General features: G+C 38.7%; 2 protein-coding genes across 5 annotated transcripts in view; one reads left to right on the forward strand and one right to left on the reverse strand.

The window, feature by feature from the left end:
* Window positions 1–15,354, reverse strand: part of LOC122559258 (cadherin-related family member 3-like) — a 17,097-nt gene extending 1,743 nt beyond the window's left edge. The window contains exons 1-5 of the mRNA XM_043708639.1: window positions 15,280–15,354; window positions 13,317–13,413; window positions 10,550–10,648; window positions 4,419–4,651; window positions 1,409–1,580 (exon numbers count right to left, since the gene is read on the reverse strand). Of these exons, the coding sequence (XP_043564574.1) occupies window positions 1,409–1,580; window positions 4,419–4,651; window positions 10,550–10,648; window positions 13,317–13,413; window positions 15,280–15,321 (643 nt within the window). The 5' untranslated portion in view covers window positions 15,322–15,354. The remainder of the gene's footprint in view (window positions 1–1,408; window positions 1,581–4,418; window positions 4,652–10,549; window positions 10,649–13,316; window positions 13,414–15,279) is intronic.
* The window catches only part of LOC122559053 (putative uncharacterized protein C3orf49), a 115,549-nt gene that overhangs the window by 18,345 nt on the left and 80,202 nt on the right, over window positions 1–17,002 (forward strand). The window contains exon 2 of one of the 4 annotated variants that reach the window (XM_043708258.1): window positions 4,961–5,035. The exons of 2 other annotated variants lie outside the window; for them this stretch is intronic. The gene's annotated coding sequence lies outside the window, so the exon portion shown is untranslated. Of the gene's footprint in view, window positions 1–4,941; window positions 5,036–17,002 lie in introns of those variants that run through there. One more of the 4 variants, XM_043708257.1, reaches the window with a different exon arrangement.

Here is a 17,002-nt window from a genome sequence, read left to right on the forward strand (position 1 = left end):
CATCACACTGTAAACTTCTGCTATAAACTCTGTCCTACAATCTTATACTCCACCATGACCTGATGAAATAGCAGCTCTCCGAAAGCTAATGCTTCCAAATAAACCTGTTGGGACTATAACCTGGTGTTGTGTGATTTCTAATGTAATTGGGGAATAGCTTGGTGGGGCTGAATGGTCTATTTTTATTCCTATGAAGCTTTTCTCTTGCCTCCATATCTGTCACGCTTGAGATAAAATAGTTCTGATCTGGTACATCAAAGATGTTGCATTCTAATTTCCATGGAAACTTTAATATAGAGTCTTGCATTTGCAAAATCAGTCTGCAAGACAAAAGTATGTTATTTAAACAATGAATGGCAAGCTGCATCATACATATGAAAGCACACAATGTCAACAGTCATCATTGTGCTTGACAGCTGCTATCTACGGTATGGTTATCCTGATTAGATTGTGTCATAGTTGATTCCCCTATTTATAAGCATTAATTGTTTCAAGCACTTGGATAAGCTAAGTATCTGTATATGCAAGCACATACATAAGTTTCCAATCTATGAAATCAGTCTTACTGTCTTTAGTTTTATACCAACAAAGCTGGTATTCAAGCCTTTCTTGGTACATTAAAAAAGATCTAGAATTACTTGTGTTCGTGTTATTTTAAGTCTTCCTTTAATAACTTTGTAATATTTTCTAAATCAAAAGATTATATATTTATTTTACAAAATGTAAATTATAAAGTGGTGATAAGAGAAAGCTCAAAAGGCCTCCACTGAAAAAATGATAATGTTACCATGTTTGTATTTGCAGGTTCATATATTCCATTTATCTCAATGCTATGAAAAGTGCTGCAATTTTATCAATGTGGGACATCATTTTCCTTTGAGTCTATCTACTTCACTCATTTCACCTTCGACCCGAAGCTCTGGAGTTCTTTTTTGAATGTCTCTGCCCTTTCACCATTTAATATGGTCCTTGAAACCCATCTTTTTAGCCAAGCTTGCTGGTCACCTCTCCTAATATCTCTTTCTGTGACTTAGTATCTGATTTTGTTCAATAACATCCTGTGGAATACCTTAGGGCATTTTAATAGATTAAAGGCATTTCGTAAATGCATAGTGATATTGTTGTAGTGAAAGTCAGATTCAGAATAAAATACAAACCCATTGAAACTTTAATTACTTTAACATGCAATACAGCTAGCAAAAGAAGACAAAGATAATCCCATAGTTTTTCCTCCAAAACTAATGATACCAGTAATAAAAATGCTAGTTTTAGCCCCATTTATATATAAAATTAGACATACAGTCACAATTATTATTGTCATTTTTTTCTTACATTTATCTTTGTATAATTGCTTTGGAATAATTCTGTACTTTACCCTGCTATGCAACTTGATGAGTAAAAAACATACCTGATACAATCTCAAACCGCATCTCATTGTCCAGCGAATCTTTGTCTCGACAGTTCAATCTGAAACTATTAACATTAGTCCCAACAGCAATGTTATCAGGAATGCTTGCTTTATATGACAATGGAATACAAACTGGTTTTTCATCATTTTCCTCTAATATATTGATGATGACCTAACAGAGGACATATTTAAAATAGGGAAGAAAGGCAAAGATTAATAAATAATTAAAATGGAAGATGACAGTAATATTTGCATCAGTTTTGGCGAATATTTGCATCAATGCTTTTCAGAAAGTGGTTTAAATGAAGCATTTACACACAGTATAAACCATGTTATCACATTAATACACAGCCCATAGGGAAGTATTTTAGTATTGTACTTGGAAATATGCAGCTAATCCAGTCTATTTCATATTTTAATAGATTGTTCTTTAATTGTTCAACCCATTAGAGATGCATTTTGTCCATATTTTGTAAGAGATCCTGACATATCCTAAAAGTTTTAGCTATTAATTCTTTCCCATCCATCTCACCATACTTATCAAACTGCCACATCCAGTTCTCATGGTCACCAATATGCCACCACTCCCTCCATCCTGGTACCAGAGTCAGTATTCTCTTTATCTTTAATCGCTGAAGAGTTGGTCACGCTGTATAGGATGGTCTCAAGTGGAACCAGTTGAGCCAATAAATTCAATTAGGCACACTGGTCATAAGTGAAACCAGCTTGACTGCTCAACTAGGGACAAATCAACTGGCCATCTGGGAACTGAGGGCACCTCTCTGGTCAATTTAGGTCCTATTCCAAGTTCCACCATAGTGAAACCATGGAATGAGTTTGGATTCCTGGGAAATCAGAGCCAGTGCTTTATTTCTGATTGAAACATGTGCCTATGTGTGGTGGCATTAATGTACAATACCAACCTACTGAAGGTAGCCCAGTAAATCCTGAGATAGAATGAAATGTGTTTTTGATTATACTTTATATAATTTTAACCAGCATTTGAAAACCTCAGCAAAAAGTATGGTAAAGCTTTTTACCCTACTGTAAAAAAACCCTAGTAATAATTACAAGCCTAAGATTACAAATCCAAATTTTATGTAGACCTTACCTAATAAAGCCAATTGTGTTTAGTCCTCTATTGCATGGTACTATTCTCAGCTTAAAGTAGCAATACAAATGTATGGCAAACAAAGAAAATTTATCATCTTACATATAATGAATGGCAGCAATGATTTGAAACTGCAGTCCAATCTTGTGCTATAGACAAGGTTTTTATACTCAATAAATACTCCTGAACCCTCAAGCTATATTGCAACAATTACAACAACAGTTTTATTGATTTTTTAACATGCTGAGGGATAGCTGTAATCCCTGGTCATGCCATATGTAGACTGCGTGACCAGCCCTGAATCAATATGACTTTGGAGGCGTTTGTAAAGTTTCTGAGACCAAGAACATTATTGAAAGCTGGCTCCTTAAATTTGGCCTTTCAGCTCTTGTTTATTTTTGAGACTGGAATTTTGACACAATAAATTTTAATTTCTTCTCTAAACTGTTTGAGATTTCTATCTTTCTCACTTTTATCTTGTCCCTTAAAAATCAGGTTTGGGCTGAAAATATTGGAAAGTTTTCCAATCTGCAAAATTTTCTCTAGTGCTGTACATTTTCCTCTTCCTTGGGTTACTGTTGGTTCCTCACTGTAAAGCTGGACATCAGTCATTTAACAGCAACACCCACCCAAATGCAAATTTCTTTCAACATTTGAACTCACACCCATGTAGTCAAAGAATGACAGAAGGATTGAAGGATCTACAAAGAAAAATCTTCCCCATAGTCTGATGCATGTCCTGGACTGTCAAATTATTCCAAAGCTCCTCAAAATATCTGACTTCCATTTTTTTTGGTATGTTTAAACTTCATATGCATGATAATTTAATGTGGGACCTATATGGTTCAGTTATTTACTATATAACCTCTAAGCTGTTGCAATTTGCAACATACATCTCTATTAACAACAATCTGGCGGATAACAAATTATAACAACTCATGCCTAATTTTCTGAGTTAGTAGCTCTATTAGAATTTTTCACTTTCCAGGATTGCAAATCAGTAACTCCAGCACAGTTCTATCTCTGCAGAAACAGGCAATTACATCTGCTTTCCAGGCCACTGAAATGGAATTCTTGCCAGAACTGGTTTTGAAAAAATTCTCAATGTACTCCATAAATCCATGTTTAATGTTTTCCCCAACTTACAGAGAGCTCACAGCGTGACTTATTACACTATCTATGTTGAGTAGTTTATTTTTACCATGGCTATCGTTGCCTTTAGTGTTCAAAATCATAATTAATTATGCAAAAAACAAGTCTTCTGGTGAACTTTCACAGCAAGATCCCCGTTTTCAGCTCCAGGATAGACAGCCAGGATTATTCAAAGTGCCCAAAGGAAGCAGGAGAACAGTGAAGCAAGATAAACCATGGTTTATTTATGGAACATTGCCCTTTTGGGTTGAGATTTGCATTTCTCACATTTAAAATTACATAAATCAAAGAATTAGTGATGGTCAGTAATGTAACAAAGTAGCTATAAAAATGTAACATTTTCAGTACAATTTTGGATGATTCTTTTTTCAAAACCTTATACAAATTCAATTTGGAATCCAGATTGTAATGCTGAATCTGTTCAAAAACATTATTACTCTGAAATCAGAACCGAGTCAATGTGGACTGACAACTGATATAACCCTGAAATAGCCTGGTGACATTTCTGCCTTATAAGTGTACGCACTTCTTAACATTATGTGATTAAAGACCTGCAATTTGTCCTTTCATTGCAGTTACCCCACAGGCAAGCTACAGTCACCATGACATTGTGGATAGAATAAATGTAATATTTATGGAAACTTGAGACGCAAATATAGTACATAAACACTGCTAAGATACTGCTCCTAATTTTGAATTGACACCTAGCTTTTCTGTCAGTTATTTATCAGAAGTATGTATTCTCACCCGGGTCACTGCAGTTTTGGGCTGATTAGGATCACTGTCAATGGCTTCCACAGTGAGGTTATATTGTCGAACAGACTCATAGTCTGATTGGGTTATCAGCTCTATGGTTCCTTCTTTTGGATCAATCCAGAATAGTTTTATAATTTGTGTGTCTCCAGAAATTATTTTGTAAGTTACTGCGTTCAATGGATAATCATCATCTGTGGCGATAACTCTCCCAATCTTCTGTTTTGCTAGATAAAGTAATTAAAAATAGATATTTCAGAGATGCTTGTTGGCATCTATAACAAATCAGAAGTTAAGTAAATAGTGGAATCATTTTACAAAGACACATGCCTGGCATGAAGTTAGAGGAATGCAGATATGACAAATGCCTTGTTCTAGATTTTGCAGTTGTTCTAAGAGCAAAATGATCAACACTTGCAATCATTCCATCAGGAAAGCAATGTTTGGAACCCACACATGCAGAATTAAACATGAAACTCTTGAAGTTTCTGTTAACAGTGAAAGGTCACATTCCTGAAACATATCTCTCTCCACAGATATTATTGGATCTGCTGAATAATCCCAGCCATTGAGGGTAAAGTAAAAAAGAATGTTATTCAGAGTGATTGAAGGTGAGATGTGGTGTTTCACAAGCATCAGCGCTGGAACTGGTTGTTCACAATTTAAAGTAATATTGAAAAAAGACATATTTTGTTGAAACATTTTGTCTTGCATCCGTCAGAACAATTGCTAATACAGCAGTGTCTGAGAAGAGTGTGGTGATTGGTTGGCAAGTGTTTTCCTATTAGTGGAGCTATTGCTATGGAGAATGCACCAATGATGACTGACAGTCAATTACTGATCTTCGTTTGAATTTGACTGGATAGGTTGATTCGGATTTCACAAGGCAATGCCCTGAAGAAAGTTATTTTGCATGCAGAGACACAACGACGCACCCTATAAAGCTTAGCTTAATTTATTTACACTCACTGACTTTGCATTTACTTAAAGGTTCTGAACATGTCTGATTGTATTAATTTTTAGCACAGACAGAAAGGCAGACAGCTTGTCACAGTGGAGAGCACTGAACTGTCACAGGAGTGAACATAACACCATACACCACTGTGCTTTGTTAATGTCATACCCACAGTATGTGACAGGAGCTGACATGGCAAACATGTTACACTTGCTTCAAGCAAATGTGCATGCCTGCAAGTCAAAGGAAACCTGTTGTTTGTAGGATTAAAAGGGACTACGTCTTTCAGGGTGTACTGTTGCCCTCAATCAGTCAGATACTTGGTGTTACCAAAGTGCAGGTATCTGTGTCCTTGCAGTACAGGGGTACAGTTGAGGTCAACCCTGCAGATCAAGAGCAACTAATCCAGGAATACACATAGGTCAGTTGAAGTGCAGTAGTACATCAGTCTAGGTAGTGGGCCATGGTCGGTCAGATCTACCCTATCAAATAGGATTGCTATGGAAGTCAGTCTTACGGATTTGGATAATAATGGACAAGGGGCTATCAGGGGCCAGGCCATGTTGTCCTGAGGAAAAAGGGCAACTAAAATCTGGGGATGGGGTCTATTGGACTGGGTAATTGAGGAAATGAATACAATGAAAGGGGGCAATTCAAGGTAGAAGGGCAGAATCGCATAGACAATAAAGGAAATGGGAGCTCTGAGAGGGGAGTTGGCCCAGCTAACTATCGGTCTGGCCCCTCCATTTTAAGGCCAAAATCGGCACATGAATTCACAAAGTCATGAGCTCTGAGGATAAAGCAGGGAAATTAATAAAGAGGCTCAACAGAAACAGAAGCTGACAGGTCATAGGGGTCACAGGGACAGGAACACCAAAGGAAACATGACGATGGGGACAGCATTCTGCATCTCAGGTCACTCATTAAGGTACAAAATTGGATCATTGCCATTTCAGATTGAAAGTTGACTGGGTGATAACTGCACAAAATAACTGCACCATGTGGGTGGAATAAGTTACTCTTTTTCTCTCTTTGGGGTGGAGTGAAACTCTCAGGATTTGAGGCAGATAGAAGATCGAAAATCATGATTGTAGTGATTCAATAATGTCATTCATCTGCTTCAATTTACACTTCATTGGCAGGTCTTTCTATGTCCAAGAATGCACATGAAGAATTACGGCTTCAAGAATGATGATCATGACATTGTACTCACCAATTGCTTCCTTATCTTGTCAGTTAAACAAATGTAATCAATCAGTTGTACTTAAAAGCATCAACTGAGCGTCTCATATCAGAAACAAAGGAAACATAGAAATTAAAAGTAGGAGTAAGCCATTCAGCCTTAAAGCCTGTTCTGCCATTCATTACACTCACGGCTGATCCTCTGTCTCAATGCCATATTCTCACTTTTTCCTCTTACCCCTCAATGTCTTTAAAATCTAGAAATGTATCTATCTTTTTCTTGAATACATTCAGAGATTTGGCTTCCACAGCCTTCTGTGACAGAGAATTCCTCAGATGCATTCCCCTCTGGGTGAAGCAATTTTTCCTCATCTCAGTTCTAAATGGTCTATCCTATATTGTGAGACTGTGTCTCCTGGTTCTAAATTCCCCAATAGAAAGGATACCTGTCCTGGAGCTATCCAGTCCTGTTAGAATTCTATATGTTTCTATGAGATTCCTTCTCATCCTTCTAAATGCTAGTGAATACAGGCCCAGTCAAACAATCTTTTCCTCCTAGAACAACCTTGCCATCCTTGATATCAACCTAGTGATCCTCCACTGCACTCCCTCTGAGACAAGTATATTGCTTCTTAGGTAGGGAGACCAAAGCCACATGCAATATTCTAGTTGTGATCTCACCAAGGCCCTATATAACTGAAGTAAGACAATCTCCATCTGAACTCAAATCCTCTTGCAATGAAAGCCAATATATCATTTGCCTACCTAATTGCTTTCTGCACCTGCCTGTCTACTTCTCTTGACTGGTGTACAAGGACACCAATATAAACACTTCCCAATATGTCACTATTTAAATAATATACTTCCTTTCTGTTTTTCACACTGAAGAGTACAACTTCACATTTCGCCATGCCATACTGTATCTGCCATGTATTTGTCCACTTATTCAACTAACCTAAATGAGCCTTCAAGACTCATTGTATCCTCTTCACAACTCACACTCCCACCCAGTTTTGGGTTGTCAGCTAACTTGGACATATTCTATTTGGTTCCCTTACCTAGGTCATTTATATTTCATGAATAACTGGAGCCCAAACAGTGACATTGCAGTAATAGTCACTGACTGCCACTTGGGAAATGATTCATTTATTGCCACTCCCACTTTCCTGCCTGTCAACTAATTCCTGATCCATGCCAATGCATTATCCTTATCACATGTGCTTCAACTTTGCCTACTAACCTCTTATATAGAACCTATCAATCTGAATATCCACATACACCACATCCTTTGGACCTCCCTTATCTATTTGACTTGTTACTACCTCAAAATACTTCAGTAGATTTGTTAAACATGATGTGCCTTTTATAAACCCAAGCTGGCTTTGCGTAACCCCATTGATGCTTTTCAAATATTTTGTTATCATATTTTTTACAATAGACTGTATCATTTTCCCCACCATTAATGTTTGGCGAACTAGTCTGTAATTTTCTGTTTATAGTCTCTCTCCCTTTTTAAATAGTTGGATTACATTTGTCGCTCTCCTATCTGTAGGAACTGTTTCAGAGTCTATACAGTTTTGGAAGATGATCATCAATGCATTCAATATTTCCAGGACCACATCCATTTTATTCTGAGATACATATTACCAAACCCTAGAGATTTGTCAGTCCTTAATCCCATTAACTTGCCCAGCATCATTTTTCTACTAATACTAATTTCCTTCAATTCCACTCTCTCACTGGACCTTTGGTTCCCTAATATTTCTGTGAGATTATTTTGTGTCCTGTTTGTGAAGACCAATGAATCTACGTGTTAATTCTTCTGACATATCTTTGTTCGCCATTACAATTTCTCTAGCTTCTGACTGTAATGCATAATAAGGTCTGGAAGACAATACTTTGCTGTTGCCACATTCACATACAGAACTATAAGGATGTAAGGATCGAAAAATGTGGTGCTGGAAAAGCACAGCAAGTCAGGCAGCATCTGAGGAACAAGAGAGTCGACGTTTCGGATATAAGTCCTTCATCAGTTCGGATATAAGTCCTTCATCAGTCAAAAGCACATGAAACTGATGAAGGACTTATATCCGAAACGTCGACTCTCTTGTTCCTCAGATGCTGCCTGACTTGCTGTGCTTTTCCAGCGCCACACTTTTCAACTCTGATCTACAGCATCTGCAGTCCTCACCTTCTCCTATAAGGATATAAGGGTATGGCTTGTGTACAGTGCACGGGTGTATGTGCAATGTCGTTTCCCTTTAAATGGCCTCACATCAATAGATCCTACAGCCCCTCCCTTGTATCACTTACCCTGCTCAGTCCAACTTTGGTTGCAGCCATTTACTTTCCCGTTGTGTATTTTTGATTCAGTATGATAGAAGGTAATGTTCAATGCTTTTCAATTAATGGCTTGCAGCCTTCGATTCTGTGTCAGTGATACTCAAAGCTCCAAATCAACCTTCTTGTAGCCCCTCACTTAAACCCTAAAGGCTTTACACCTCTCCATAGGTAGGGACCCAACCTGTTTACATCAGCATGCAACTATTCACCTGCCCTCCCCCAGGCCCTTGAACACTAGGTGACATACCAAGTGAGGTCATACACTGTCCCCAACTTGAAGCCAAAGTTCTCCTGAACATGGATGAAGCCCCTGCATCATAAACCCCTTCCCATCCATGCTTTACTTAATACCCCTTTGCAGATACTGTTGCCCTTTTTACAGTTGTCATCCTACCTTCCCCCAGCCTGTATGCCCCAGTTCCGAAGCATAGCTTGCTAAGATGCTTTCCAAAGTAGTAGCCCCTTTCTCACCCCCACGCTGGTGGATCAAGTAAGGTGCCATGATGGTCATCAGAGGTTGCCAAATGCCAGGTACCAATGTCGGTGGATAAAGGATGTATGTGACTGATGCCTGTGGATCATGCATCCAATATTTCCAGGACCACATCCTTTTTATTCTGAGATACATACTATCAAACCTGAGGGATTTGTCAGTTGCTGTTTGGAGTGGAGCCGCATGGAGCTTTGACACAGCCAGCGGTGAGCTGAAGTCACCAGCTTCATGATTTCCATGTCAATAATTCTTGATGTTGAGCTTGTTTGGTGCATTTGGTTAAATAGAAAGCTGAATATTAATAAGGAGGGTTAGGATGTTAACGAGAGGTTTAGCAAGCTATTGTTTCCTCCTTAATTGAAAGCTTGCCGCTGCCCAGTGAGAAACTTTGTAAAAAGCATAAATGGTGCAAAGAGATACTCACGACATCCAGATGTGCCTTGACAGACTTCTCATTCCCATTCTGTCACACATCTCGGCATAGCCATGTGACTTCGACCCCTAGGAATCCAGCACTGAGTAACTCACCTCCTGACTCTCCAAAGCCTGTCCATAATCTACAAAGGCAGAAGGCACAAGTGCGATGGAATACTCCCCACTTGTCTGGATGGGTGCAGCTCCAACAACTCTCAAGAAGTTTGACACCATCCAGAACAAAAGAAAACCACAAGCATCTACTATTTCCACCACTGACACTCAGTAGCAGCAGTGTATACTCTCTACAAGATGCACAGCAGAATTTCACCAAAGATCCTTAATCAGCACCTACAAAATCCATAGCATCTACCATCTAGAAAGACAAGGGCAGCAGATACATGGGAACACCACCACCTGCAAGCTCCCCGCGAAGCCACTCACCATCCTGACTTGGAGATGTAACACCATTCCTTCAATGTTGTTGGTCAAAATCCTAGAATTAGTTTCCTTGGGCGTTGTTGGTCCATCTACAGTACATGGACCATTGTGGTTCAAGAAAGTAGCTCACCACCACTTCTCAAGGGAACTAGGGTTTAGTAATAAATGCTGACCCAACCAGTGATACTCACAACTCCTGAGTTAATTTTTCAAAAGGATCTGCAAGCCCTGGCACATTAGGCATTACTTGGTAAAACATTTCAAATGAAAATGGGAAAATTCAGCCAAGTGACTCACATGCCGTTGACTCAAGGACATCAAAGATATAAGGATCCTTCTCAAATATGGGACTAAAGTCATTCACAGGTGTAATTTCTACAAACACCGTAGCAGTTGCTGTTGGAAGCAATTAGAGGAAGTTATTCCTTTACAAGTGTCATTTTATGGTCTTGCCTGTAATATGCAAAAACACAACACAACTCTGAACATAATTTTCTTTGGTTCATTTCATGCTGTACTCAGCTCAAAGATCATTACTGCTTGACACAATCAATGCCTGGCATTTTGAATCACTGAATGGCAATGATTCCACTCTAAGCCCTAAATATGTACATGTTACCATAACAGTCACTTTTCAGGCTAATGGTAAGTCCATGACCTGAAGATTACATTTTAGTCATTATATAGCAATGAAACTGCAAACACCAATGGTACAAGAAAAGTGAAGGAGCTTTTCTTCCCAAACATTGCATAGGAGAAATTCCAACTTTTTTAATAGCTTGACCAATTTTATAAAGTGAATCACATTGTGAGGAATTTTATGGGGAATTGTTGAAAGCATAAATCATTTATTTCCATAAAATTACACACTTCCCTGTAACAGATTATATTTGTTTCTTACAGCCAAATTTTCAAAGTTGTATTTTTAGACCATCAAGAGGAGACCACAGCACAATAACCAAAGTAGTTCTTTGTAATTCACATAATGAAATAATATGGTCTGCTTTGTCATTTTTGTTTACTAAACCGCAAGCATAGTGTTAAATAAAATCTGCAAAATTTAGCAGTAATGAGTGTGAGTGTGCTATTAACAAGAGACATAATTGCATGGTACAAGAAATTGCTTGAAACTGCTCACTGTGTTGGCTTTGTAGGAGGCTTGGCAAACAGCAGTAAAAAAAAACGACTGAAGGAGGCCAGCAACATCTTAATAAAATGGGCAGATTGGCTGTAGATGCAAGTAATGTGGAGGAGTGTGGGAGGAAAATCAAGGAATGGTAGTTTATAATTAATGGAAAGAAGGGTGTGGATAAACATAGGGTTCAAAGATGTAATTCATTGACAGTGGGAGTGCAGGTGGGTAACGCCATAAAAAGGTCAAAAGTACTTGGCTTTCAGAAATAGAGGAAGAAAGTAAAAGAACAATCAGTAGTTTAAGTAAAATAGCTTATGCCATGATAGTCAATCGTTTGCTGTAGTAGCTCTTTTCAAATGGTTTAGTAATCATGGATACACCTTCCCCATCTACATGATGACACCATATAATTGAAGGCAGACTAGATGATTTGCATCAGGAGGATAGACAACTTGAAATTGAGAATGGGAGGCTCCTTCAAGATATTAGGAGAAAGTGAGGGCTGCAGATGCTGGAGATCAGAGCTGAAAAATTTGTTGCTGGAAAAGCGCAGCAAGTCAGGCAGCATCCAAGGAGCAGGAGAATCGACGTTTTAGGCATAAGCCTGAAGAAGGGCTTATGCCCGAAACGTCGATTCTCTTGCTCCTTGGATGCTGCCTGACCTACTGCAGTTTTCCAGCAACACATTTATCAGCTCCTTCAAGATACTGAAGAGGAAAAATCAAGCCTGCAAACTATAGAGGAATGAAAACGATTGCCAGAATTTCACAAAGATGGAATATTCTCTCTGACCTTTAAAAAATGCAGTTGATACTCCAACGCTGAAATCTTCCCTCCATTTCCAATAACTAATTATTTCCAGGAAGGCGAGGGAGAAGTGCATGAATCACATAAGAGGGTCATTTTGACTTAGTGATAAGCTCAAACAGACCTAATTTTAGCTGTTCAATGGGCCTTAACCCATATTATTTGTCATGAATTGATGGGGTAGACATTCATACTCTTGATAGGTAAGTGGGGTCTGTTAAAGTGTTATAAGCTGAAGTATTTTTTAAATCTCCCACCCTTGAAACATGAAAAACATTAGGCTTAAACTATCAGTGACAGTTTGAAGAAAACACTGTCTGCTGAACCGCATTATTTGAGAGGGTATTGGTATAAGTTACAAAGGAATTGCCAAGTGACCATGCAGTTTTAATAAAGAGTTTTGTTGACATTTCCCCAAGGGTTGGTCATTATGAATATTTGGCTGAGTTTTAAATTCTACAGTTATCCCAATGGGAAACTAGATTCATAGTTTGAATGCTAATTTGTACATGTTATTAAAAGATTAGCTGTCTTTGATGTGTCTACTGAATAGAAGTTTGGTATCATAAAAAATTAACCACTTGAGATTTCAGTGCTTTGAATTTGAATTTGCTTTGAATGGTTCTGGGCTGGAGAGATCACAGTGTCTAGAATAATCATGATGAACTCCTAGAGAAGCAAGGCAAGCCTTCTAACCAGCCTGCCTTGGCACTTGCCCACACCAATGGTCCCAAAGGATCTATTTTCAAGGCCATTGCCTCCAATTCAATACTCCAACATTGCCATGATGACCCGAAGAGGCTATTAAAGGTTTAGCTTTGATGTGACTACTGAATAGAAGTTTGTTTTCATAAGAGATTAATCACTTGATACTTTAATGCTTTGAACAGGTTGCTTATAACTCCATCTGCCCACTTCCCGAGAGTGAAACCACTCCTAACCAAGCCCTTTAAACTCAAATGGGTATGCTCTGTAGGGCTAATGCTCTCCTGACCTGAGTTGTAAGCTTCAGTAGCAAAGGCCTGGCCCCCATTTTGTCTTCTAGTACCAAGTTCAGTTCAAAACTTAGCAACCAGTATTAATTCACAGTGTCAACAGTATACAAGGAAATGTTTCACTCACCAGTGTGTGTTGAATCAGACGCTGCTATTGTCATTTGATATGTATGCCCCACAGCAGCAACATCTGCATCTTCATAATCCAGGTCTTTGAGTCCCACCTAAGCACCAAACAAAGCTTGACAGATAGCAGTAATACATGTGCCAGTAAAACAAGCAATACAACTCTTATTGTGGTTTTTCATTTCTTGTTTGTTCTGAGTGTGTATGCAATGGAAACCTCTAAGAAAAGGCTGCCAGGTAAAAAACTTAAAAGATAGAAAATCTGGGAAGGACTGTACGATTATTTGAGAAAGGACAGTGTAGTGATTGTAACAATGTCAGGCAGGTGGACTTCGAAGAATATAAGTTCTCTGATTGGGGCTGCTAATCTGGTGCAATCAGAGAGCCCTGGCTGACAGATATAAATAGGAGTGTCCCCCCTCCAACTCTATTTTGATTTAGTCCCTCCCCTCCCCTTCACTGTTTTGATCACACAGCATTGTCCTTTTATGTGAAGGGCAGTGTTTGTCACTGGCCACTCGGGTATTTTCCTATCTTCCTGGTAGTGGAAATTGAATAAATATTCATGCACTTTGTGTCTTTCACTGTGTCTCACACCTGCAAAAAGAAAAAGAAAAAAAATAAAATAAATAAATAAATAGGAGTGTCAGAGGTTCTGCTCATTCTAGGAGCCAACTCTGAGGGAGCTGGATCAGTGTCAAGAACTCTCCACTTGTAAATAAAGGGTGACTTGGTGACAGGATACCAGCTTCTGCGGAGTGATTTCCGTTGGGAGTTCTCAATGTAAAAAATTCTGAGTTTAAACATTAACCTAAAACACTGATGAACTTTAGGAAGGCAGAGATTTCACCTTAAAACCGAAGAGGTGATTAGTCAAAGACCCAGACTGACTGCACTTCGCTACTAGAAACTCAAAACAATATCCTGCAACTACAAGAGATTGGGCTGAAAACCTTTATCAAGCTGAGACTGAATTAATTTTAAAAATCTTCATTCCCTGCAGGGGAACAGAATTATATTTTTTTTGAGTTATTTCTTACATCTTTGGAACTTTCATGTTGTGTGGATGGATTGTTTCTGTACTCTCAGCTAGCACAGGAAGTATTGAGCTTAATGGCTTAAAGCTGGGTGGAAATCCTAAGGTGGACCATGAATGATCTCAGCGATCTCCCTACCAAATAATCCCACCTTCACTACCTAAAATGTTACCTGGATTAGGGGGAGATGCAATGTGTGAGCTGAAGTGTCTCCCTTTACCAACATTTCCACCTCACATCAGATTCTAAATGTAAATTATGAATCCATCATTTGTCACAAGTACATAATCATTCTGCCTTTCCTCACTTGCCGAATCAGGTTCTTGCTCTATGCTATACCAGCAGGCGTTCTTTGATAACAATAAGTATTAATGAAGATGTAGTTGATGAAGAATAAAAGATCCAATTTTCTTTAGTAATTCTTGAGCTTCTGGCCCTCCCCATACAACACCATAGTATGATGGAAAAAAATCTGCAAGTATAATAGTTATAGTGTGCAACTATATAATTTAAACCAATCTTGACACATTCTGAGATGACTCAAGTGTCTAACCAGGAGAAAAAGAGAGACCAAAAAAATAAATGTACAGGTTGCTAAAAGATATGGCAGTAAAACTGCAGAGCACAGTGCAGTGTATCCATTAGATTCATGTTAGAATCAATTACCTCCAATCAAAATCAGGGAAATCAGAGTGCATTACCACTCAGTCTGGGTCTCTTGCCTGTAAGATGAAGAGTGCGTTAAAGGATTTTTCCTCTGGAACTCCGAGCACTTTTCATCTAATTTTCCAAGTGGCCATTACCTTTGATTTTACATCCATCAATTGGTGTAATTTTTATACAATTACATGCTATTCTCAAAAACATACTCACTCCAGTAATGTACAAGAAACTCCAGATACAATATACTCAATCAATAACTCCAACCTGTATGACGTTATCTGCGCCAGTCTTTTGCTTAAATATCATTCCAGGCCCAAGGGGACCACTTTGAGGAACATACGTTAATGCATCACGTGGAGTGTCAGAGTCTTTACAGATTAAAACAGCGACTACTGTATCACGAAGGAGTAGTTCAGGAAGTGTAGTTCTAAAAGCAAATTAAAAAGCAGTCACTGGGTACATTTCAACGGGCATCTTTCACACTGGTATGATTTTTCTAATCCACCTTCTTCATTACTATTACTGGTACTATTACTACTACTAACATTATTTCAAATAATGGTTCAGCCTGAACAATGCAGTAGTCCAAAAATATTTAGAAGTTCAAATTAGCTGATATTTTGCATAATATATAGCAACTATTTGTTGAATTCACAACTATTCACATGTTTGCTAAGATTGCATTCTGTTGCAGAACATTGTGAGGGAAAATTTTGATAAGGCCTGAAAATGTGTTGGTCACTATACATGTCTAATGGAAACCTTTGTGTTCCAATGATTTGGAGGAGTCGGTGTCAGACTGGGGTGTACAAAAGTTAAAAATCACGCAACACCAGGTTATAATCCAACAGGTTTAATTGGAAGCACTAGCTTTCAAGGTGCTGCCCAATCAAAACAACAGCAGTTTTAAAAGGGAGAAGAACAGACAAAGGAAGCACATGGTGAGGCCATTGCAGGAGAGAGAGAGAGAGAACCTGTACAGTTACTACCTTTGATGTTTGAAGTCATTTATCGCTGGACATCGGAGTGCATCTGGGAAAATTATCAAATAGTGAAATTCACAACTGATCTTGGAGGAATTGTTGGGTGAAGTTCACAGCACAGGATCAGATAAGTTAATCATTGTTTTAAGTGTGGCCTACAGAGAATCAACAGTAGTGAGTAGAGTGGGTTCTTTCTTGATTAAATGTTTTTAGAGATATATCTTTTGATTAAACTTAAAATATAAGCCATAACTATTAATTTAACCTGGGGCAGTGTTTGTAGAGGAATAAGACGGTGTCATCTTCTGGGTCTGTAGACTGTGAAGGAGCAAAAATGGCCTTTAATAGAGTGATATGTACTTCTTGTCAGATGTGGGAGTTTAAAGAGAGTTTAAGGGTTACTGCAGATTATATCTGCCATAAATGCTGCTGGCTGCGAATCTTATCAGATCAAATGGATCGGTTGGAGAAACAGTCAGAAGCAATGTGAGGTTTGCAACGGCAACAGTACATGATGGATAAAAGGTATAGAAAGGGGGGAAAGTCTCAGATATAGTCACATAGATGGGTTAACTCTCGGAAAGGTAAGAGAGGTAGGCAGCTAGTGCAGGAGTCTTTTGTGGATATACCCATTTCAAACAGGTATGCTGTTTTGGAAAATGTAGGGGGTGATGGATTCTCAGGGGAACATAGTACGAACAGCCAAGTTTCTGGTATTGAGACTGGCTCTAATGCAATGAGGGGTACATCGGGTTCCAAGAGATCAATTGTGTTAGGGGATTCTCTAGTCTGAGGTACAGACAGACGTTCCTGTGGCCAGCAGAGAAAAAGCAGAATGGTGTGTTGCTTCCCTGGTGCCAGGATCAAGGATGTCTCAGAGAGGGTGCAGAATGTTCTCACGGGGGAGAGGGGCCAGCAAGAGGTCATTGTCCATATTGGAACCAATGACATAGGAAGGGAAAAGGTTGAGATTCTGAAGGGATATTACAGAGAGTTATGTAGAA

The sequence above is a fragment of the Chiloscyllium plagiosum genome, chromosome 18, assembly GCF_004010195.1.
Source record: "Chiloscyllium plagiosum isolate BGI_BamShark_2017 chromosome 18, ASM401019v2, whole genome shotgun sequence".
Lineage (NCBI taxonomy): Eukaryota > Metazoa > Chordata > Chondrichthyes > Orectolobiformes > Hemiscylliidae > Chiloscyllium > Chiloscyllium plagiosum.